The following is a 24,453-nucleotide window of genomic DNA, read 5'->3' as shown; positions in this document are numbered from 1 at the left end:
GGACGAACAGCAACAACCAACAAGAAGCTCGAAACAAACGTGCTGAATTCCTAGCTCGTCGTTAAAAGGAGCTGCAGGCTGGCCAGCAGCCGGTTTGCACAGGAGCAAGCAAGACAATCGCGCGCCCACCTGCGCGCGGGGCCGGTTGATCGATGGCGGCGTTCTGGTTCGTCGTCCTCCTCGTCGCCGGCTTCGCTGCCACCGCAGCCGACTCCACCTCGAAGCCGACGTATGTCACCAGCCTTCCGGGCCTCGACGGCCCGCTGCCTTCCCGCCTCGAGACCGGGTGCGTCGTCCGTCCTCGCCGGTGGACTACCCAAGCTTTCTGTAGACCTGGGTTTGCAATTTCGTTCCGAAGTTCCTGAAATTTATCGAAAAATTTCCGAAATATCCGCTAACCAGAAATTTCAGTCCCCGGCTGGCCCGGCATAGAAGTGTATACCGAAATTTCACTCCCTGTTTGAGCTAGGCTTGTGCTTGTGACACTCTCGTTGAGCAGGTACGTGACGGTCGACGAGGAGAACGGAGCGGAGCTGTTCTACTACTTCGTCGAGTCGGAGGGCGACCCCCGCCGTGACCCCGTCCTGCTCTGGCTCACCGGCGGCGACCGCTGCAGCGTGCTCAGCGGACTGGTCTTCGAGATCGGTGAGCGGTCGATGCCGACCAATTAATCAAGCAACGCATGCACCGTTGCATGAATACGCATTTTCCGTACGTGTAACTGACGACTACGATCGGCGGATGGGGACGGGGTGGCCAGGTCCGGTGGAGCTCGTGAGGGAGCCCTACGACGGCGTGAGCCTACCGCGGCTGCGGCGCAACCCCAGCTCGTGGACCAAGGTCGCCAGCATCCTCTTCGTCGACTCGCCGGTCGGCGCCGGCTTCTCCTTCTCCCGTGACCCCAGCGGCTACGACGTCGGCGACATCTCCGCTTCGCTGCAGCTCGTCAAGTTTCTCCGCAAGGTAGTACGTACACTGACACGGACATGCATGCCAGGGCGCATGGAGTGGTTTCACTTGGGTTCGTTGATTTCTACTGCTTGCTTCCTTCATCCCTGGCTGCCCCTATCTTTTCCCTTCTTATCCTCGTAATTAAGCCGAGCTTTAATTTTATAACCTTATATTTCGATTTGATTTTAAAGTTTTTCTCATTGTACTTTATTTTTTGGATTCTGTTCTTAATCACTGGCAATACGTTCATAATTATTTTATTAATATATTATTTTTATTTAGCTTCATTATTTTTCTCAAAAAAAATCAAAAGATGACCACCATGATCTTTTTGGTGTACGTGCAGTGGTTTAGCGAGCACGAAGATTACCTTGCAAATCCATTCTACGTTGGAGGAGGTTCATACGCCGGGAAGCTGGTTCCATTCATCACACAGAAGATCTCAGAAGGTACATAAAGGATTTTTTTATGACTCACCACAACAAAAATGACTATTAGTCACCGAGGTGGTTGGTCGCCAGAGGACACATGTGGGTCGCTATTGATATTTAGCAACTATTAGACGTTGGTCGCATTTTGGTGGCTACAATCTGGTTGCTAAATGTTATTTGTAACCAATATGTAATTTCCTTGGTGACTAAACACAATGCCTTCAGTTACCAGCCACTGTTTGGTCACAATATATTAGAACCAACAGTAACCAAGGAAATATTGGTAACTAAAGTATATTTGTAACCAAGTAGTATTTAGTAACTAAAAGAGTATTATGACCGTGGAGCTCTTAGTTACTAAATATCTATTGCCACAAAGAACAGCACTAACCTTGGTGACTAAAAGATATTGACAGACAAAATAACGATCCATATAGATCATAATATTATCATAATTTATGACACCAAATGAGAAATTAAAATTTAAATCTCAAAATTCAAATAATAGTTCACATTTGAGAACAGGTTTCATTCAATAGTACAGTGTAAGAATTGGTCGCTTTACATAACTAGTACTCAAGTGCTGACGTTGTATCCAAATCATTCTATTACAAGGAAAATATATGCTTTACATTTATGTAATTTCAAACAACTAAAGAAAAATATTATTCTTTTGGAATTGATTTGCGAGCACAGTATGGTTGGCAAGTATCTGTCAGAGATTTTTGACAAGGTGCACCTAAAAAGAAAAAAAACAAGGTTAGACCAAATCAGAAAGGTTTCTCACATTTACACTGAATACAGTACCAAGAAAACCAGCTTGATGGTTGTTGATAGTGACAAAAATCAAATACAAGATTTACCTTCTGAATGATGTTTGAAAGAATCACATTCCCCTCCTTGAGACTCCATCAGATACCAGAGAACCTACCAAAATTGAAAGGAACAAGATCTAACTTATGAATAATTTATTTGTAAGCCGTCACTAACATGATATTTGTTATCTAAGTCAAAATAAAATGTTGCCTACCAGATCCACCACTTGATGTTGTAGTTGTGTAAGCTTGCCTTTGTGCATCAAAATTCTCCACATCAGGAGGTCGAATTCCAGCAAGTTTTGTGCATCAAAATTCTCCACATCAAAATAGGACACAATCATTAATGTAAGCATGTATACTTTCATAACCCAATCCTAGATCTCTTAGCATCTTTTTTGCTTCATAATATGTGGTTGGTAGTGTGTCACCTGCTGGCAAAATCTCCTTTAATAATTTTAGAAGGATCTCAAACGATTTGTTGCTCCAATGGTTCAAATCCTTTAGATGGACTAACTTCAAGAGAAAAGATAACACCCAATGACTATTGCAGCCCGGGTATAGTTCACGTTGTGCACTGCTTAGCAAGTTATCAAACCGGGTTGCCTCTTGATTAGATCTAGTAGTGTTATCTCCATGAACACCTTGATTTTCCTGCTCTTGAATCCCAGTTGTGCCCTTATGAATGTCTGCTACAAGATCTTGAATAGCATCAAGTCCTTCAAAATCTTCATCATCATCTTCATCCTCTACGGGTTTTTAACCTTGATCTTCATCATTGCTCACTTGTTCTCCATGTAGTACCCATTTTGTATATGACATTTGTATACCATACAATAGTAAATGGACTCGAACATGATTAGCACACCTCTTACTTGTATTCATGCATGTTTGGCAAGGGCAAAACATTGTACCATTCCCTCCATTGTGTTGAGAAGCAAATTCAATGAATGCATCTACTCCCATGATATAGTCACTAGAGAACCTATCTTGCAACCTCATCCAACTTTTATCCATACCTAACCTACACATACATAACATCTAATATCAAAGGGGACTCTAAATTTACCTGTTACACACTACACCTACAGTAAACAATGAAACTAGAAGTATAACAATTAACAATATACATAAAAATAAAAAGGTGAGTGAGAGCATCACAATCCCAAGGAATTCTCTGAGTCACAAATGTACACATCAATGCCCGAATAATCTATGCTCGGTTTATCATCCTCGGTGACCTCAACGTTAGGTATACCAAACTGATTATATATTCAGTGTTTATCATCTAAAGTCCACTCCAAACAAAACCATATCACAATGCCCCTCCCAACCGAACCCCACACAGATCCTACTATGGTCCAACACACAACATCCTCTGAACAACGACTTTTGTTTACTGTAGGTGTAGAGAACCTTACCATCTGATTCCAGTGATAACCCCAACAGAAATTGATCTAGAGAATATATGCTCAGCTAATTGTAAGTTTCAGTAGGCATCCAAATTGAAATTACAATCGAATACTGCTGTAAACAACAAGTAACAAATAATATAGATGGCTCTTGTCGACGTATTATTGCATTAACCTAAAATATAGGGATTATTCAATCTTAGAAAAATTCTGGGCATATCTCCATGACTCCAAAACAAAATTCAAACAATGAAATCCAACAAAAATACAAGTAAAATCCATACCTGTCCAGATCTAATGCCGATTTGGCCGTCGTAGCTCACAGCCAGCCGCCCCGCCGCCGAGACCGCAGCGACCCCGCCGCTGACGAGCTTGCAGCCCCCGCCGTCGCCTCCATGACCTAGCCTTGCAGCTGCGTTGTTTTTGTGTGGCTGGAGATATGCAGCACGAACAGATATGTTCTTGGTTATACTTTTGCTTTGTAGCGCCCCATGTATTCAATTATTAAGTTCATGGTTACAATAGGGCCCTTACATCACTAGTCACCAAGGTTTTAGTTAACTTCAGGTAACAATAATGCAAACTATACTAAAAGGTTGTAAGACTTTTAGTAACCAAGGAATTAAGATGTTTGGTTACTACTGTTTAGACTAGAGCCACCAAATTACTTGGTAACTAAATATCTTGGTAACTAAATACATGGTTACTAAAGATATATTTTGTTGTAGTGACTGTCGAGTGTGTCGAGGGTCTATTGTAGGATCTATTTTTTTTCAAAACAAGAGTGAACATTCAATTTAGTTTTCTCGAGTTTCACCAAAGGCTCAATTCGGTCTATAAGGTTGTTCAGATAAGTTATCCTTAGACCCACTTGATGTTCAACATGGGTACTCACTTCTAAGATTTATATTACAAATGGTCATTTTGCGGTTGAAAAGATAAGAAAAAATAAATAGCTTTGTATATGATTTCTCGTTATATCAGTTAGTGCACATGATGGTTTGAGATTTACTGGCTATTTTATACTCTTGGATGTACGTAATTATTTTTTGTTTTTATAAAAATACTATGCGTTACCTATAGGAAGATTCACTATGCACAAATTTTAACAAAAAATGACATAACGTAATTATTCGATATATGTTTGACAGGAAACATGATATATAGGCGGGGAAAAGTAGCTATTTCACTTAAAGATGATAGTCCATATAAGTAAGTTTCACTAATTCACCGGCACTCTGTTTTCAGGCATTGAAGCTGGGGTGAGGCCAACTATTAACCTAAAGGTAACCATTGTACACTTGTTTTTCAATTATCAATGTCTTAATTATTTTATTATCTTAATGGAAATAATGACAGCATCTAATTTACAACCAAACTATAGTGTAACCTACTATATGACAAATTAAGTACACATGTTTGTTTCTATTTCTGGGTGATGAACAGGGCTATACGGTCGGTAGTCCTCTTACAGGTGATAGCAGTGACTTTGATTCGCGAGTGCCATATTGTCATGGAGTTGGAATCATTTCGGATCAGTTGTACAAGGTACCATGCTCATTTTACATTACAACCTTACTAGATTAATCTTACAACTTGCTCTCTTACATAATAATAAGATGACTGGATAAATCTGAAATAATGTAGAGGCCATTATATTGTCCGAAAAATATAGCCCCATCTTACAGCTGGTGCTCCCACAAAGATATATACCACCAGTTTTTCCCATGCATATGTGTCACATAATTACTAATCAATATTATTAAGTGTCTCTTGTTTCTGCGTGCATGCGACCGGCTGAAGACGATAATGTTGCACTGCCATCGAAAAGGTTACAGCAAGCCCAGGAGTTTGATTTGCTCAAAAGCTATGTCCCAGTTCAACAAAGTAAGGAACATTGCAACTACTTTTAAAAATTATTCAAGTTCAGCAAATTAGTTGAGGAAACCCGTAAAGTTCTGCAGTATAATTATGGCGACGTACATTGCAATATATTTGTCTGTTTGATTGATTTCTTGTGATCAATTCGTACTGTCAGTTCCCCTCTGGCATTATTACTACCGGCATAGTCTGTGGGAGAGATAGAATGTGGCATTGTTAGCAGTTGCAATGGGGTGATGATGCTGCAGGCGATTTTGGCAAAGCTCGTCTCTGGAAAATATTCTGCACTTTCTAGTTCACCGGCGGTGTCTGTCTCTATATCTTAGTTTTCTAAGGCATTACCGATATTTACTACCTACCTAATAAATAAGGGTGGGTCCTACGTCATTAGGTATTAGTTGTTGTTATAACCACAATGGCGAAAGAATAAAAGTGGGTAGTAAGCCAGACCCCACCATCACTAGCTTGATTGAGATGAGAGAAATTAATTGTTTATTCTTTATGACTAGGTAGTAAGCATATTACCTGATATTAGCTACTTACTACTTCCACAATATATACAACCTGATAATAGTAGTATTTTATTTCTTACTACCCAGTTTACATGCACATGGTAGATACCCACAGTCGCCATCATCTCGTACTTGGCAGTTAGGGGAGCTTCTCCTCCTCTCATATGCTTTTGACGAAATCGCAAATAATAACTATGCGGCTGACTGATCCGTTCGTAATTATAAGTACCACTTCCGGTAACCACCGCAGTTACCGTAGTTCATGGTTAAACCGTTGAGACGTGGTAGCGGTCACTGACAGTTTGGTTTGAATGAAATTCGGTGAAATTGAAACATATTTAAAAAAATATAGAAAAAAATTAGACGTTCTTGATGGAGTTGAAAAGTAATATATATGGAATGATAAAGTAGTTTGCTGAAGAAATTTTGTCAAAACAACGTTAGTTGGATCAAATTATAATGAACACTAAAATATTTGTATAATGGCTGCTAACAGTTTTACATCAATTATGTTGTATATTGATTGGTCAATTGAGAAATTGTAATTTATAACCGTTTGAATGTCAGATATTTAGGGAAGGTTGTGCCAGTTTTTTCTATAGATGTTTAATGGATTTTAGGATATATAATTAGACAACGTTTAATGGGCTTTTAGGACATACTACCTCTGTCCCTAAATATTTGACGTCGTTGACTTTTTTATGCAAATTTAACCATTCGTCTTATTCAAAAAATTTCAAAACTATTAATTATTTTTATATCATTTCATTTATTGTTAAGTATACTTTTATGCGTATATATAGCTTTTTACATATTTTTAAAAAATAAATAAGACGAATGGTCAAACGTATATAAAAAAGTCAACGGCGTCAAACATTTAGGGACGGAGGGAGTAGAAGTTATATATTGCTAAGTACATATGCTTTTGTTACGAATCAGATCACACAGTGATTACGTACTTAATTATATAGCTAATAAAGATTAGTGCATATTGATTTTTGTCTGCAGCTATTTGACGAAATTTCTGCGCCCCACATTCTCTATAGCAAGTGCATTGCAGTGTCTCCAGGACCAAGCAATGCAAGGACTACTAGTGGAAGAAAGATATTGAAGGAGGAGGTTGGCCTACTACAGAACCCACCGCCTCGTCCTGCAATTGAATGCGTTGTAAGTCGATAAATTCCACATCAGCAGGGTTGATAGTTTGCCTTTTCATGAATAAAAACCAAACGGCATTGACAAATAAAAAATAATTGGTGAATAAAATATATATATATATATATATTCTTAATGATCTAAAAGCCCAGGCTAGAAAATAAAATTCGATAAAAAACCCTCAACTCTAGATTTAAGGTTAAAATTTTAAACTTTGACTTATAAACATAAGTAGGAGTGAAAAGATACGTTAAGTGTAGCGAGGATAGTTATTTATGTGTAATGAAAATGAGGAAGAAATAACAATGACAAAAACCATGCGTGTCCAATACTCCCTTCGGTCTTTTTATTTTATAGCATTGGATAATAAGTCACACTAAAAGTGTCTTTAGTAATAAATTAAATCATAATAAAATAAATAATAATTATGGAAACTATTAAACAATATAATTTGTGAAACTGTTGACGTCAAAATATGAACGTTGACATCTCACACACGAAGATTAGGAGTCAATCTTAGCCAGCTCCGGTGTATGACTTAAATTCTTGACGTGCCAGTCAGTTTAGTCTTCCAATTGACAAGATAAGCAGTAAAACAAGTCAATCGGTTATTGAGCCGATAGGTAACTAAAAATCTAGCCGATCTAATGTTGATATAGCAGTATTTAGCCGATAGGATGATCTGATCGATCGGTTGTTAAAAGCTTGGATCGGCTAGAAACTCAATACAAATAGACTTGAATTAAATATTAGACCAACGTAATCCGCCAAGTTACTTATTAATCTTAGTCGATCTGATGAGCCCATATAAACAGAACGAACCAAACAGATCGGACTTAACCAAGTAACTAAGACAATATGTAGTTCAGCACTATATAATTACCTTATAGAAAACATGAAGATCAATAAGGCTAATAAATAAACCGATGAATTATTTGGAATAATTAAATAAACAATGAATGATTTGCTGCGATCGGCTAAAACCAATTTGTGTGTAATTCTCGCGAGCCGATGCAACATAAATAATTGCCAATCTAAATAAATCAAGTCGATTGGTATAAAAATAACATAGTAGGGGAACCGGCTACTCTATTGATGTAAATATGATGAGCATGTAGATCAGCAAAGATCATCAGCTATAAACAACTGACAAACGACCAAGATCTATAAAATATGTAGCCCAGATTGCTAAGAATAATCACAGAAGATCGGACCCAACCGAGATAGTTCGAGATTACACCGGGCAATGATAGGCTAGATACTAAACAGATCTAGATTGCTATCAAGCCAATGAGCCGATGACTGATAACTTATCGGCTGGTACTCTGATAAAACAATGAACAAAATATATTGATATGATATAAACTCTCTGATAAACGCAATGTACTAGATCAAACCAAACCGAGATAGTACTAAATTGAATATGTCAAATATCAAATATCAAACCAACGTAGATCACCCAAAGTGGTTGACCAGATCAACTCAAGATACAGAAGTAACTCAAGCTGAAACTGATACGGTAACTGGCAATCGCACAACTAGATTAGAAGATCGGACTGAACCAGGATAGTTCTAATATAGCCGATACGATTACCTTGGCCGGCAGAATATTGTACTTACCCCTCCACCGGAGGTCGAAGCGATGCAGCCCCGCGTCAGGTGCCAAGTTTCGCCGGAGTTGAAACCTCGATTAAGAGGGTGGCGATGCGCCGAGAGTAATTGATCTATTGATGAGTAGATAATTTACAATGACCTCGAGCATACATATTTATACCCTTGGGTGGACGCTAGTCCGTGTTAGACATGACATACGACTCCTATTAGATAAAAAGAAATAACAAACTTCTATGTACACTCTATCTCTAACACACAAGTCCCAATCGGACTCTAACTCTCTTAGAGATAAAAGAAAAATCTAAACTAACTCTAATTAACAGATAAAAATTAAATTACACGGATCTGATTATTTCTGAATCTATCTGTAACATTCTAAGCCCAATCGAACTCTATTTCTTATCCGATCCAGACTTTATCGGCTGAATCCGAGTTGTTCATACGACTCTTAAAAGATAAAAAGAAATAACAAACTCCTATGTAGACTCTATCTCTAGCACACAAGTCTCAATCGGACTCTCTCTTAGAGATAAAGGAAAAAAAAATCTAAACTAACTCTAATTAAAAGATAAAATTAAATTATACAGATCTGATTATTTCTGAATCTATTTGTAACATTGTAAGCCCAATCAAACTCTATTTTCTTATCCGATCCAGACTTCATCGGTTGAATCCGAGTTGTATTCCTCCCGGTCTTCTATCCGACTGCCATTTTTCCTGTCCGATTCAGTCTTTAATCACATTTTAATCTTCAACGATAATTATCTAAATTCAGGCATTAACAGATACGTAGATCCTAAAATTAACATAGTCAAATAATAAAGTGTAGAATGACTACGATATTTGCAGAGTTCGGGACAGAGACAGTGAGACAATATATATATATATATATATAAACATGGGGAGCTAAAACATTTAGCACGGATAAGAAACGTTTCAGTTTGTTACTTCTACTTTCCTATGTTTTTTAATACATGACGCTATTAACTTTTGCATACATTAGAAACATCGTATTATTTAATAATTTTTGTAATTATAATTTATTTTGTTATGATTGGATCTATCACTTAATGTATTTTAACTATAATTATATTTTCACATATTTCTATAATTTTAATAGCTGGACTCCGGTGCATTTTACATGCACTAGAATTTAATCTACACCGTTGATCTATTCTTATCGGATGACTATGATTAAATTATATTACCAACAATGTTAGGTGTAGTAATTTTGAAGGTGCAATATCGTCCTTTTTGTTGTGTTCTTTATTGCAAAAAATAAAATTACAAAATACTGGTAATCAATTAATTAACCAAGTATAAAAATACCATTTTAAATCAATGACTGAGATTAGTAATTTACTAATAGTATAATACTATTAATAAAATACATCGGAGAGTTACCCAAATTTTAATAATATGAATGGTCAAAACTAGTGCCAAAAAGTTGACGGCGTCCTATAATTCAATTACGAGAAAGTATTATATATGGAAGGTTCCCCTTGACTGAGCAGTGTTTTGAATTTCTTGAAACAATACAGGAGTACACACACTATCTATTGTATTTTTGGGTTAATAACAATGCCACGCTCGAAACTCTTGGGATCAAGAAGGTAAACTAATATATTTTTTCATTTTAATATGTTAGTTTTTTCATCTTGCTTACATTAAAAAAATTACACTTTCTTTTATCTTATCGCTATACCAACTTAGGGGACCGTGAATGAGTGGGTGAGGTGCCATCAAGGGGATCTACCTTATGACGAGGATATCGAAAACAGCATAAAGTATCATCGTAACGTTGTATCACAGGATTACCGAGCTTTGGTATATAGGTAAGTAAGGTTGACATTAATTTGCACAGGGAATCTTTTTGTTCCATATACTTATGGTTTCTAGTTTTGTGTAGATTCACCCAATAATCTATATATATAGCGTTTGAATATAGCATCCTAATCAATCTAGGTAAAGGTAAAGGTAGATCGTATTACACCATGAAACGGAGAAAACACTTGTGTATTTAGAACAAGCCTAATAATATAGCTAACAAGTTGACTATAAGACTATTTGTAGTTTTCTTTCAGTACACTCATATACTAGTTAGCTCTTTAGCATTAATGCAAGATCCATATATCTCTATTGGTTCTTGTGTCTGAGTTGGATGTAAGCTTACAACCCGCTTTTTGTCTTCTCCCATCTCTCCTCCACAATAGCATTTAGCCGGCTTATAGCCTGCTACTGCCCCCGTTTCATAATGTAAGACTTTCTAGTATTCTAGATTTATATGGATGTTAATGAATCTAGACACATATATAAATTATATATATTTATCGATGACGAATTTAGACAAGGCTAGAAAGTCTTACAATGTGAAACCGAGGCAGTATTGTATTTGCTCTTATCATGACAAGCAGAAATTATGTCTTAACTACATTGTTCTCATGTACTGAAATGTGTGGAAGTCCCGCATACTCAGTGTGTCTGTATGCAACTTAATGTCAACCCTTAGGCAAAATTTGCTACAAGACATCGAAAAAATGCTTAATTAGCCGGTGAACACCGTAAGATCACGAATTTGTTGTAGGGCACCACAAAAGTATGGTAATTAGCTATAGGACACTCCAGCCAATTTTTTATTATTTTTGGAGTCAAAAATTCTAAAATGACGAGAATGCTCTCGGTGGCCAACCCCTTATGTCGACTGGGTCCAGTCGAACCAGATCCAGTTGGTCTTGACGCCGCACCACACCCGAACCCTAGCCTACAGGGCAAGTGAGCAGGCGGCGACGAGGGCGCATAGCAGGTTGGCCACCGAAGGCAATCTTGTCATTTTTAAAATTTTTTACTCCGGAAATAATAAAAAATTGGCCGAAGTGCCCGGTAGCTAATTACCATATTTTTATGATGCCTTACAGCAAATTTGTGATCTTACGGTATCCACCAGCTAATTACGTGTTTTTTCGATACCCAGTAGAAAATTTTGCCCAACCCTTATTGAACAATTTTAACGTTTTACTGAAAAACAAATTAAACTCACAGTACGAATAAAGTACTCATGCAACATCCTAGTAGCTAGCCCGCCGCACAATTGCTTATTACTTTCTCTAACTTATAATAACTTTGTTTCTATGTATAGCGGCGACCATGATGCTGTTGTGCCATTTCTTAGTACCCAAGCCTGGGTGAGATCACTCACCGATCTCGTTGTGGATGACTGGAGAGCCTGGCATCTTGATGGCCAATCTGCTGGGTGAGATTGCTTCTGCAATTTGGTTCATTCAACAAAAGGCCGCTTTGACAACACATCTTTTTTATAATGAAAATGTACAAAACATTTTGAACCATAATACTTATGTGCGCCCTGAAATGTGATTGATTTGCAGATTCACCATTACGTATGGAAACAATGTGACATTCACTACTGTGAAGGTAAAAGTAACATTTCCAATATTCTGCTTTATGCGTCATTGATCATCATTCCCATCTAAAGCTAGCTGGCTCTGATTTTTTTATTTATTTGTGAACATTTTTTTATTTATCAGTTTTAAAACTAAAGCCTACCAAATTTTATTTTTATATTCTAACATTTTGACCATGCCGCCTCACCTACTATGACTAAATAACAATGTCATGTCATAAGAAATTCACATGTCAACTGGCGTCGCCAAACTTAACATGACAATGTTGTTTTTCCCCGTATCAATTGGACTTGTGTGTCCAAAAGATTTAGATCTAAGAATAAATTATGATAGGGTTCAGATTTAAAATTAAAAAATAAAAATAAAAAATATTAACAAAACAAAAATAATCTCTAGCTCGCACATATTTGCCTTGTTTTGAATAGACATATGATGCTTTACTATTCAGATTATTAAAAAATATATTGGTAACCATTTTTCTTCTCCCTTAATGTGTTGTATAGTATAAAAATTGCAGTATAAGGTATGAAACTTATAATACAATTACAATATAAATGTACGTGATTTAGGGTGTAAATTGACTTTTTGGGGATAATGTAGGGACATAAATATAGTTAGTCTCTTTGTACAATAACAGTGTCCTCAATAACTTAATTTCAGAGTGGTGGACATACTGTACCAGAGTACCAGCCAGAGAGATGTTTCGCCATGTTCAGCCGTTGGATTTCCAACAGGCCACTTTGATGAATATATTAGATATTTGGATGTACTCTATCTATTTACTTCAATAATGGTGGATTTGAGTCCAGACATCTTGTCAACAGAACTTATTTGCAATTTCTGCTTGAGAGGTATTTGTATAAATAAGCACATGTCTTAGTAGGATAGATCACATGCTTATGCCATTTCAGAACTAGTACTCTGTTTCCAGTGGAAGACCGGGATTGTTTATCGGGCCGCATTTGATTATCTTGGACTAAGATTAAAACTGCAACATTTTATAGTTTTGTAAACTACCCTATTAATTAGTTCCAAATTAATAAACAAATATTGTTTGTGTTATAAATTTGAACTCTTGCGACTTCAATAGATTTCATATTCTGCATTGCATATAAATAATTAAAAATCATTATCATTACCTACCAATCGAGAACGTCTCTACACATAATATTATTTGTCCTCTTTCCTGTTTCAAATAACATATGACTGAAATACGCACATTCACCAAAATTAAAATATGTAAGCAGTGGCCAACTGGAGAGCAAAAATCAAGATGCATACTTTAAAATAATCCATTGTAGTGCTTCTAGCCCATTAAAACAGGAAATATAAAAAATAAATAACATAGGTAAAAAGTGACTTTATTGGTCTATACAAATAGAACAGGAAATACAAAGATTACAGCATGACCCTCACTCTTGGACCAATTCCGTAGGATCGAATATAACAGGAAATAAAAAATTAAATAACATAGGTAAAAAGTGACTTTATGGATTTATACAAATAGAACAGGAAATATAAAGATCCTAGTCCAGACAGATCCAAGGTTCTATATGTTAAGAAGTGCACTCTGAAAAATACATGTGCAAATTTGGTCATGTTAAACCTAGCACCTAATAGAACGATATTATAATGGTATAATTGCTTATTTGAATAAATATATGGAGATAATGATTGAAACATGCCTTTTCAACTGTATATTAGTTTTACAAAACATGGTGACTTGTAGTAAATTATAGGAGTTATAAATTGAAACTTAATTGGAATCTATTTTAGTAAAGCAAAAAAATTACCTAGCATCATGGGGTATATTCGACTACATATGCACAAGACTGGCAATGTTCTTTTCAGCTTATTCATCGGACTATTTGCTCCATGCTTTGAAAAGTACATTTTGTCAACAAAAACAAATATTGTACTTCATTAATGTTAAGGTTATTTCTCAAAATATTTAATTTATCCCTATAATCAAATCAATAATGCACGACAATAATCGCGCAATAATATATCTCAAACAGGGCCCAGAATCATGGACACAGTGGATAACAACGACTTCATGTAGTGTGACTACAATAAAATGTAAAGTTTATTCAAGGACTTTTACTGTAACCCCAGCTTGCTCAGCTGAGAATACAAACTGACAGTAAATATATGACGAATGACCTCTTATGCTTACACTCCCATAGTAGCAAAAATGCCGGCAATAATTTCTAACCATAATTAGGCTAGTCCCAAATATGTAGGACGCACCGAGGCCATGCAGAGTAGTAATCACCAAACCTAACTTTAACGATCATCTCAAGCTATACCGTGATCCCCTTGACAATGTACCAATCCGCCAGTATGCAAGCGCAGCCACACGCGATACCCCGAGCAAAACTAAGCGAGTACATAAAGTACAACACGACATGGAGCACTCAAGCTACCAGGAAAACTGCAACAGAAAGGTGGAGATCGTGGACCAACCTGCGCGGGTCCCTACTTCTTCGCCCCCACCTTGGCAGAGCCATTGTAAGTGCCGACGGTGGAAGGAGGGAGGAACAACGGCTTTGACCTTGTCTCCTAGGTAAATAAGGAGACGATACGGGCAGGAACAATTATATAAAGCATTCATAACAAGATTGAACTCTAGAATGAGTCTATACTCCATATAAATTGACTCGGTAGTGGCATAACCCAGGGTGAAAAGTACAGATCACATTTAATCAGCATATAGCCCTGAAAAAGCAGGGCATAAGACTGAACACAGGACAATGGGGGCTAGTTTCTTTTATTGAACATACCTTCAGAGTCTGTCCATCAGGTGCAGAATGAGCAAGAACAAGAACGAATCCCTTCAGAGTCTATCCATCAGGTGCAAGATGAGCAAGAACAAATAGATGACCAATAAGAACAATAACTGGCTCTTTACCCAAGATTTTCCATGGAACCAATCAAAAATTTGTTTGTGTGTGAACAATTAACATGTACTCTGAGATAAAAAATACTAAACTTGATACTATAAGATGCAGGCAGTAAAATCATGTTCATCATCTCAACCAAAGGATGCTATCATTTGACATCCTACCAAACCAGCAACACATCAACACCAATATTTTTTTGTTTAAAAATGCTGCCCAATGTAACCTTTAGATAAAAGGAATGTATCTGTACATTCACCAATAAAAAGTATAAGCCAAACCAGCGTCGGTGGGGATGGTGCGGTGACGGCGGCGGGGATGGCGAGGCTACGGCAGCGGGGAGCAGAAAATCGTCCATTACCATGTTAAAATAAATAAACATAAGTTGTTTTAGGATAGAATTACAAAATTTATTTGTTTTACAAGAGAACAGGAAATTTAATCTATCAACTGGTATTACTTTTGGTCACCATATACATACTCAAAATGCAATTATTAACTCTTTTTTGCCTAAAAGTACTGGAGAGGTGGTTGTAAATTACCTGTTTGTAGTTGTTTAAATCAGGTCACAGTCACAAGCACACAAGTATGCAACATCCTAGTTTAAATCATATTAAGGGATGACAAATGATGCAGTGCACAATAGGTGAACACAGGTATGCAGTGTTCAATAACACCTTCAAGAAAAGTTTATCAGGTTTGATGAACAGCTACAATTTACAAACCATGACATCTGTGCAAATTATAACATAAATACATAGAATAAACTAATCTAGGAGCAGTGGAAGGGAAGGACTAAACGAACAATGTTAGCACCCAGCCAACCACCCATGAAGGGACTGTTGCTGAAACTTGCTGAAACAATAAAGTGCAATCGTTAGAATGTTAAGACTATTTGTCACAGAAGAAAGCAGACTCGAGAGCTCCAGTACTGTAAAGGCACGGCTGCTGGTTGATGCTTAGAGCAAAGCAAACAAGAAATAAGAACCGTGTAACCAAAGCTTACACTTGAGTATCACTGCAATCCGGTGAAAATAAAAAAAAATACAAGAAAAATGGCACATACCATATGAGCCGGCTTGTTCACAAGAAGATGTTGATCCTCAAACAATGTCCAGTGGGATGTCCTCTGGCTCTGCTCTTAGAGGCTGTAGCTCTGACACCGTGAAGCTGACCATGTCTCCTCTGGCTCTGCTCTTGAATTGGCTAGGCATTCGTGGGGGTTAGCATAAAAGTAATCCTCTTCTTTTGGTTTGCAATCTTGAATATTCAAGCAAACAGGTTGGAACAGTGTAATATGTGTAATCCCATTAACTCAGTCATAATCAAGAATCATCAAAAGTTACAGATTGCAAACACAGCCTAAACCTATTGTACGATCCTCATATCCATAAAGAACTAAAGACTCATGATGCACAAAGGAATAAAGTTCAAGGCATCATTTTGATTTATCAAATGGTTATTTAATCTATCAAATGACTTCAATACACAACATAGCACATATATGCGTAGAACAAGTGATTGTTTCCTCTCCATTAGCAAGTTACTCTTTGCTATGCTCATTTTGATTGGCAACAGAAGTCATGATATATCATGTCTCGCAGCCTGGCACATATCCAAAGTGGCGACAAAAAGTCACAAGGAACAGGGGAACAGACCGCGTATTTCCAAAATTCCATTTAGGCTAGACGACTATTAGTAATTTACTTATTTAAAACGAATCCAATTAACAATATTTACTAATGTGACCATCAATCACGATGAGTAAGCTACAACGAATCCAATTAACAATAGTTATTACATTGACCATCAATCACACTCAGTCACGATGCGAGCAACGGCATGTTAGAGTAGCTCATCAAGAAAAGAGTTACTCACTGAAGATGGCTTGACGATACGCCTGAACCGCGGCGCTGCCCAGCACGGTCTCGCCCATGACGATGAGATTCGCGAGAAGCCTACCGGCCTGCCGCCAAAATTCGACGCAAGCAAGCATGAGGCGGCGAAGGTCGAAACAAATCGCAAGGAAAAGATAAAACGAATTAGGATCAGCATACCATCTCGCTCTATCCTAGTGCTCCTCCGCTGGCGGCGACGCGGCGGTGGTGGAACCCTAGGGTGCGACCTCGGCGCAGGAGGCGGTGAATCCCCAAGAGGCAGAAGCAGGGAGAGGAAGCCGGCGCTGGCGTGTTGCTCCCGTGAAACCTGGAGACGACGACGGTGGATGCGAATCGCTCCCTCCTCTTTCTCGGTGGCGGCGGCGGCGGCGGCGCGACGGTGTTGATGTTGGGTTTGGCTTCTGAAATCGAATGGGAGGGCTCGGGTTCGGCTTTGTGGGTTCTGCCTCATCTTGCGACGGAAGCAGCGGGCGAGCGTTGGAGGCGGCGACGGAGGCCGTGACGTAGGCGGGGACGGAGGTGGTGAGGAAGGCGGCGAGGGAGACGGCGGGCCGGCGGCAGAGGCGGAGACGGAGGCGGCGGCGGTTGCTAGGGACGGTGGGAGGAGGCGGCTGGAGAAGATTGTAGGCGATGGAGGGGCGGCGGGCCGGCGGCGCCGGCAGGCGGGCGTTTGCTAGGGTGAGGGATGATTTTTTTTATTGTTTAAACTTTTTTAATAAATAATTCTAGTATTAGACCTGGGGCGAAAATATTTTCACCGTATAAACCTTTTGGTCATGCCAATGTTAGTGGCATGACAAGACAACGCTGCCGCACAGCCTGATCGACGTGGCAGTCTTGCTACGCCAGTGTCAGTGGAGTGGCAAAACAATGTTGTCGTGCCACTTACAATGGCGTGATAAGCGTGTCACGCCAAAAACTCTGCGTGGCAGCGTTGTTTTGCCACGCCAATGTTGATGGCGTGGCCAAAAGATTAATACGGTGGCAATATTTTTTCCCAAGGTTTAGTAATAAAATTATTTATTAAAAAGGTTTAAAAAATAAAAAAAATCGTGCGGGATGGCGCATGTGTGACGGATTGAGTGGAGAGTAGATTGAAGATGATGCCAACCGTTGATTTAGAGATAGACTAAGATAGACCGTTGGATCTAAGAGATGAGGATGTAGAAGTAAGGACTCATGTTGATGCACTGTAAGGTAGATGTTAACTTTTTCACATAGGATCAGCCAAGCCTATACATATGGTACAACTATCGCACTCAATGTCACTTGAAATTGGCAGTGCTGCTTCATTAGCATAGTTTGATATTGAAAATATGAAAACTATATGGAGTACAAAGTAAAGGCAGATGTTACCATCTCGGGATAAAATCAACATTGTTGGTGGATAAAATCTGCATATTACCATACGAAAGGATGAATACATAGTATACAAAACATACCAAAGCAAGGAATATTACCATCTCACGATTAACGATGGCAATTGGGCATGATGGATATGGATAGTTTCTATCGATGCGAGCACCCATGAGAGAATTCTGCGTGCGGTTATGCCCATTACCACATGGCAGGCAATGAGTGATCCCCGTCTCCACCTCCCGCGGGAGGCATGCTTGCGTGAACATAACCGGACAAGAAGTGATACATTTCAAATAATCCTGATTGTTGAAAGACTTCAGCAGAGTTTAATGATCGAGTATTAATATTCAAATGACATAGTTTAGCATAACCAGACAACTTCAAGCGACATGTTTCAAAACACATAGTAGCATAACATAGTTTTAATTGTTGGAATTAGATCATAGGTCTAGCCCATAGGTGAAATATTTTTTAAGAAAATCTTAAAAGAACATCTCATGAAAAGGTATGCATGTAAAGTTTAGTACCACTTAGCTTATTTAACAAGGAGATGGAAATCTCCTTATAACGGATAGTAGTATCCTAGTCATTTCAGCAAATGGTGTGAGAGAGATCGAACTGGAGAACTACATGTATGTGCTCGCTTGCCTGGCCAAACATGGGTGGCTCATGCATGCGACATGCGTGTCAATGGTCTACTAATTAGCTCCTCGTGCATGCACATATTCTGCTTTCTTTTGCAGTTTTGTTTTGCTGCAAATATTACTGGATTTATCTAGAGTTTGTTTTGAAACTCCTATTTATCTGGTTTACGTGAAGTTCGAATAGAATACACGTAATTTATCCAGTTCGGTTATGAGTTCCTGAGATCATTCAAGCACCCTAATCACATGTCCTGATTTGCTTATAAATATTGAGTCGAGCCTCCATGAAGCATACGTGAACGATATCTACGGTATGCTACCTCCTATGTACTATGTCATCGCAAGTCGCCCACAATGTCCGGCTCGCCTGTGTCCACCAACGGATTGGAAGAGTAGATCTATGTAACCGTCGCCTTACACGTCCTGCCACAAGGAGATGGTGAATAATGTTTCTAGGAAGAGCTAAGTATGACTGCACCTATTTGTCCACCATGGCTATCTTTCCTCTTCGGCTGTAGCATGATGTTATCAACATGTGCTGTTGCGCAGGGTTTATGCTCCTAGAGCCGTGAACGCTCTAGTTGAGAACTCGATTCTAAATCATCGGTACGTTTCAGTGATGTTTCTTATATTTGATCTATTCATATGTACGTAGTGCTTTAATTTACATATGTCTAGATCATATTACATGGTTCTGTTTGTTTTCCTATTAAGTGTCATGATTTATTTAGGGAATTAATTAAATCTACAAATGCTTATATTTTTAACAGTAATGTCAACTAATACAACATGATTACCAAAATAAAACGACACATGCACCACCAGCAGAACTACTCCCAATTTCCCTCAAGGAGGGAGTATCACACCGGAAGCTGCATTGCTTCTACCCGAAGTTTGCCAAATACTCAAATTACTACCAATCAAAAGAAAAAAGGAGATATATCGAAACCAAGAGACACCATAACTAAATAAATAGAATATAAAAGGGAATACCTTGCTCATGAGTGGCAACCGGAGGTGGAGGGAATGTCTAATACGTGAACATTTGCATGGGTGCGATGCGTACGCTCGCGAGGCTCCTGGATAGGAAAGGCAAAATATCCCATGCATAGCCTACGTACATTTTTTTCTTGTTTGGTAAATCTTGCTTATAGCCTCGTACTATGTACGGATGAATTTGCTACATAATGATGAATTGATATGTCTTGATATGTTCCAGGCTTACTGTGCTTGCATGTCAGCACACTGAATAGTTCATGTTTTGTGATTTTCTTCGGGGGTATGGAGATGTAAAGAGATGTGTGGTTGTACAGAGATGCTGTCTTGCGGGGCTGCTGCTCATGCTCTCCTGGCTGCTCACCACATGCATAGTAGATTAATTAGCACTCTACCACCTAATTATCTTTGATGAAATGGCCATTTTTTTCTGTTATAATTACCATGCCTTAATCTGGTCATATTCCATATTGTTTTTGATAAGTGCATGAATGGATGAGCATTCGTGATTGTTGATCAAATGGCCATACAGATGTAACCATAACATATGATGTGCACATCAAGTGCTAAATAGCTGAATATTTAATAGTGGCAAACTAAGAGCCAACCTAATAGACCATTTATTATATATGTGATGGTTGTTAGATGGCTATTGATAACATGGCAATATTAAATAGCTTGTTGTTGGCTAACTTTTTAGCCTTGCACTAAAGGGCCAGGGATGGGCTATCGAGTGCCACATGCGTGAGGACCACATGCCTATACATTATGTTTAGTTAGCCCAAGCATATTCAATAAACCACACTTAAAGCTTCTTTGGAACAAAAGAAAATTTCGAAGGATTAGATTTTTATAGAAAAAAAATTCCTATGTGACATTTTGGAACAAAGGAATGACTTTTCCAAATTCTTCTAAAATTCCTTAGGAACCCCTCAAAACATTTGAATTTTGGAGGATTTTCAACATAAGATCCAACCTCATGAAAAAAAGTATTTGTGTCTATCTCTCGCTTTTAATTCCTATGTTTATTTCTGTACTTGATCCAAATGATTATTCTTGTAGGTTTTCTCTATATATTTCTCTAATCCATAGGATTTAGGTTGACAGAAATCCTATATTTTTTATTCCTGTGTTTTGAGAATCCTGTATTTCAAAGGAGCCCGTAGTTTCTGGAAAATGTACAACTTGGGATAGCACCCCTCTTTAGATTTTAATATATTTGTTATTGTCCTCAAGATTTTCACCGGATGGTCCTAAAATCGACTGACAACACAGAAAAATCGTAAACTGACCCTCAGAAGGAATGGTGTGCTTGTCTATTGGCCCACCTTCCTGCAAACCGAAAATATCGGTTGCAAAGTGCAATTATTTTACTCTTGTAGTCAGATATCCAATCAAAGGTGAAGAAGAACCATATATTAAGTAGTTCCAACACAGGCACACAGGTGCGCACAGCGCATGCACTCACTCGGGTCATTATTCAGAACACACAAAGCAGATAGCATGCAGAGCCATGCTGCCCATCCAGGTGATCAGCATGGCAGACCCGGTAGTGTTGCACTCGAGCTACTATAGACTACAGTTTACACACATACACATACGATCAAATCCCCAAACCGAGCAAGCTAGGCTGCTGCTGCAGAGTGCAGACTGCAGCAGGTAGCAGCCATCGTGTCGGTATTATATATAGATTTCAAGGGATTGATCAGTTGGCGACGACCCGGAGCTTCATGCCGGCGGCGCAGTGGCCGGCGACGCCGCAGATGAAGTAGTTGGCGCCCTTCTTGAGGAGGAACGACGCCGTCCCCGTCGCCGCCGCCACCGAGTCCGGGCTGCTCACCTTGCAGCTCCTGTACGTCGCCGCGTCCACGGCCAGCACGTTGTGTGCCCCGGGCTTGTAGTTGAAAACTGCATGTACGTGCACAACGCAGTCAGGACGACGAGTGATATAACATGGAAACTAATCGAGATCGTCATAACTATAGCTGGTGATCAATAAGCGTACTGACATGATGTGATTTACTTTCGTCGTTCTTGGACAAAAGACAGACGAACTATTTGAACTAGCTAATGTTTACATAACTAGCTTCAAATGTTATGTAAATAGAGAGCGAGAGAGAGAGCACAAAAGATATATATCATGGAGAAATTTGTAACATGTATATATGTTTGTGCATGTGAAAGATAGAGAGGAGAAAGAGTGAGACTGTCTCTGTACCAAGAGTGTCACCAGTAGCGAAGACCTTTCCATCGGCCCAGCTATCGAACGACACGGAGTAGTCCCAGCCCTTGGAATCTCCAACGACGTGTGTTTCGGCCATTACAGTGGTCGAAAACGCAAGGGCCAGCAACCCTAAAACCACAAGGCCAAGACTGTACCTCCCCATATTATTGGCCTACGCTCTGATGAACTAGCTACTGCACTGGAAGTTTGCTTCTGTGATATGATATATCTGTTATGTGCATGCAAAGTATGGCAAGCCTCATGCCCCTATTTATAGCCGTATGCTTGCTTATATTTTGTTGCTGGTGTTACACCCCTTCTCTTTTCATTTCTTCTCATTCTTGTAAGCCAAAGTTTAAATTTTTATTCTTAAATTTGGAGGTGACTTTGAGGATTTTTTCATCGTATTATATTTTTTTTAGCCTTTGCTTCTAAAACGGCAAAAACACATGTATAAAAGTTTTATTCATAAATTATTTTTTATTTGCAAATATACGGTTTGTTTTTTGTCTCAAAAAGCCAAAATATGATCCACTTAGTGCATACGTGCTGATTTTGATTCCTCCAGATAAAATTATAGTGTAGTTGTTCGGTCACCAATCTTTGTGGTGCATGAGTAGGCAAGCATGAAAAAGCTCTAGCCTGTGAGCTTTGTCTTGAATAGTGCTTCTTCCTGCGGGTGAAGCCACAGGTTAGGAGAAAGTTAACCATGGTCACAGTTTTAACTGTGGACATCCCAATAGACAAAACCCTTAATTTCATTCGATAGCAAATCAATCTTGTCGTTTCACTTGAAACCACGGGCTCACGGTAGGTTTTGGTTTTGGTTGGATGATCTGAACTTCAGTGTACAGTGTGCATGGTTAACTTAAAGCTGCAGTGGATAAGGTGTCATGAAAAGAGTCTACGTGTCCCAACTGATGTATATATATATCATTCCGAGTGGATCAGCGTGTAAATTAAATCTTATGAATACAAATACCAAATATTTTCAAAAAAGTAGTAAATCACTAATAATGTCATAAGAGCATCTATTTGTTTATGATATAATGATGTTGTAAGATCATATGCATGATTAATATTTTGTGATTAACAATTGGCTTGCGATTTGGTTGATAAATTGAATTTGGTTTGGAAACAATAAAGGTGTTGGTGCGAGTGTGTGTAACTAATGTGAGTCAGGTTGCGATATCTCTGCTCGGAAACGGTTGATTTGTCTCTAGTTGTGCAGGTGACTTGAGGTCAATATCGGCCAATGGCGGTGGGATCGTGACTAGGCTCAGGGAGGAGCTGAGGTCCGGACGATCGAGGATGCCAGGTGACGATGTTGAATACGAGTTGGCACATGGTGTAGCAACACCGTGTGGGATGGAATCGTAACGGGCTTTCACATGTTGTATGCGTAAGCGCTGGAAAAATCGGGAAGTAAATCGGATCAAAACTGGATGAGAAAAGGAAAGAAATTTGCTACAGTACTCGGTTCGGATTACTGTAGCAGGCCACGGGTTACTGTAGCGGAGTCGGGATGCTACTGTAGCGAGTCGGATTACTGTAGCAACCGTGTACTGTTCACGTCCGGCGACTGTAGCACGTGGGTACTGTACCGCGCGTTCGCACGGTTTGAGAAACTGGATTCTAATTGGAAATACTTTTCGAGGATGAGTCGTATTAGTATAAGGAGTCCTACTCCTATTTAGTGATAGACTTTTCGATATAAATAAAGACCGAGGGGTATGCCCCCGGTGTGCTTTTTGTAAGATTTAGTTGTTGATTCTAGATCGACGATTTTGATAGGAGTGCTGTTGGTGTACTTTATAAATACCAGTTGATGCAATAAAGTCAAGATCATTCAATCTACGTTTTCGACTTTCATCTACTGGTGATTTTTTGGATTCCGACGATCCGATCGACGTCATAGGAGTGGCGCGATTCGATGATCTGTTCGGCGGCACATGAGCAGCGCGATCAAGGTAGCGGCGACATAGGAGCGACGCGATCAAGGTAGCAAGCCTTCGTCAATTTCTTCAACAGAGGTAATCCTTTATTTCGCGAAAGATTTTTGGGTTTTATTTTTTCCCTACCATTCACCCCCTCTGATAGGTTTGTTTGATCTTGTTCGATCCTACAGATGTATGGATGGTATAGATTAATTCTAACACTAGAAAAAAAATCGAAGCGACTGGTTTGAATGGATTCATAATCATATAACGAGCTAACTTGAGTTTAATTACCGTTTACTGCA

The 24,453-nt window shown here is 38.9% G+C and overlaps 2 protein-coding genes and 2 long non-coding RNA genes across 9 annotated transcripts; 1 reads left to right on the top strand and 3 right to left on the bottom strand.

The window, feature by feature from the left end:
• The first annotated feature begins 13 nt into the window (after positions 1 to 13).
• On the top strand, positions 14 to 13,252 carry LOC102713686 (serine carboxypeptidase-like 7). Of its 2 annotated transcripts, none has more exons than XM_015842535.2 (13): positions 14 to 286; positions 500 to 645; positions 761 to 963; positions 1,298 to 1,400; positions 4,858 to 4,895; positions 5,056 to 5,157; positions 5,377 to 5,496; positions 7,011 to 7,169; positions 10,313 to 10,384; positions 10,485 to 10,606; positions 11,908 to 12,021; positions 12,155 to 12,200; positions 12,851 to 13,252. In XM_015842535.2, the coding sequence occupies exons 1-13, from the start codon at positions 153 to 155 to the stop codon at positions 12,932 to 12,934; spliced, it is 1,443 nt and encodes a 480-aa protein (XP_015698021.1). In that variant the 5' UTR covers positions 14 to 152; the 3' UTR covers positions 12,935 to 13,252. The 2 variants fall into 2 exon arrangements, with proteins under 2 accessions (XP_015698021.1, XP_006663394.1); XM_006663331.3 differs by having other exon boundaries at positions 16 to 286; positions 5,413 to 5,496; positions 12,851 to 13,250.
• On the bottom strand, positions 1,840 to 4,055 carry LOC107305323. The gene is made up of 4 exons (XR_001551451.2): positions 3,894 to 4,055; positions 2,413 to 3,221; positions 2,246 to 2,309; positions 1,840 to 2,121 (listed from the first exon to the last, which is right to left on the bottom strand). It is a non-coding gene; the product is annotated as an uncharacterized LOC107305323 (long non-coding RNA).
• Positions 13,253 to 13,454: 202 nt separating the features above from the next.
• On the bottom strand, positions 13,455 to 17,662 carry LOC121055717. 5 transcript variants are annotated; one of them, XR_005812708.1, is made up of 4 exons: positions 17,148 to 17,662; positions 16,969 to 17,056; positions 14,974 to 16,296; positions 13,455 to 14,752 (listed from the first exon to the last, which is right to left on the bottom strand). It is a non-coding gene; the product is annotated as an uncharacterized LOC121055717 (long non-coding RNA). The 5 variants fall into 5 exon arrangements; XR_005812707.1 differs by having other exon boundaries at positions 13,456 to 16,048; positions 16,157 to 16,296; XR_005812705.1 differs by having other exon boundaries at positions 13,456 to 16,350.
• A 3,714-nt stretch (positions 17,663 to 21,376) lies between these two features.
• On the bottom strand, positions 21,377 to 22,453 carry LOC102714502 (basic blue protein-like). The gene is made up of 2 exons (XM_006662803.1): positions 22,206 to 22,453; positions 21,377 to 21,895 (listed from the first exon to the last, which is right to left on the bottom strand). The coding sequence occupies exons 1-2, from the start codon at positions 22,372 to 22,374 to the stop codon at positions 21,693 to 21,695; spliced, it is 372 nt and encodes a 123-aa protein (XP_006662866.1). The 5' UTR covers positions 22,375 to 22,453; the 3' UTR covers positions 21,377 to 21,692.
• Positions 22,454 to 24,453: the final 2,000 nt, after the last annotated feature.

Source organism: Oryza brachyantha, chromosome 11 (genome assembly GCF_000231095.2).
Source record: "Oryza brachyantha chromosome 11, ObraRS2, whole genome shotgun sequence".
In the NCBI taxonomy this organism is placed as follows: Eukaryota; Viridiplantae; Streptophyta; class Magnoliopsida; order Poales; family Poaceae; genus Oryza; species Oryza brachyantha.
Note: the sequence above shows the minus strand (reverse complement) of the source record. Positions and strands in the feature narration are given on the sequence as shown.

What these genes read in the sequence shown, in the direction of transcription:
- LOC102714502 (XM_006662803.1), bottom strand. Translation starts at nt 22,374, where the DNA reads ATGGGGAGGTACAGTCTTGGCCTTGTGGTTTTAGGGTTGCTGGCCCTT. An exon ending in CGCTACTGGTGACACTCTTG is followed by an intron (nt 21,896 to 22,205) that starts GTACAGAGACAG and finishes ACGTACATGCAG; the next exon opens with TTTTCAACTACAAGCCCGGG.
- LOC102713686 (XM_015842535.2), top strand. Translation starts at nt 153, where the DNA reads ATGGCGGCGTTCTGGTTCGTCGTCCTCCTCGTCGCCGGCTTCGCTGCC. An exon ending in CACACAGAAGATCTCAGAAG is followed by an intron (nt 1,401 to 4,857) that starts GTACATAAAGGA and finishes CTCTGTTTTCAG; the next exon opens with GCATTGAAGCTGGGGTGAGG. An exon ending in GTCCTGCAATTGAATGCGTT is followed by an intron (nt 7,170 to 10,312) that starts GTAAGTCGATAA and finishes GAAACAATACAG; the next exon opens with GAGTACACACACTATCTATT.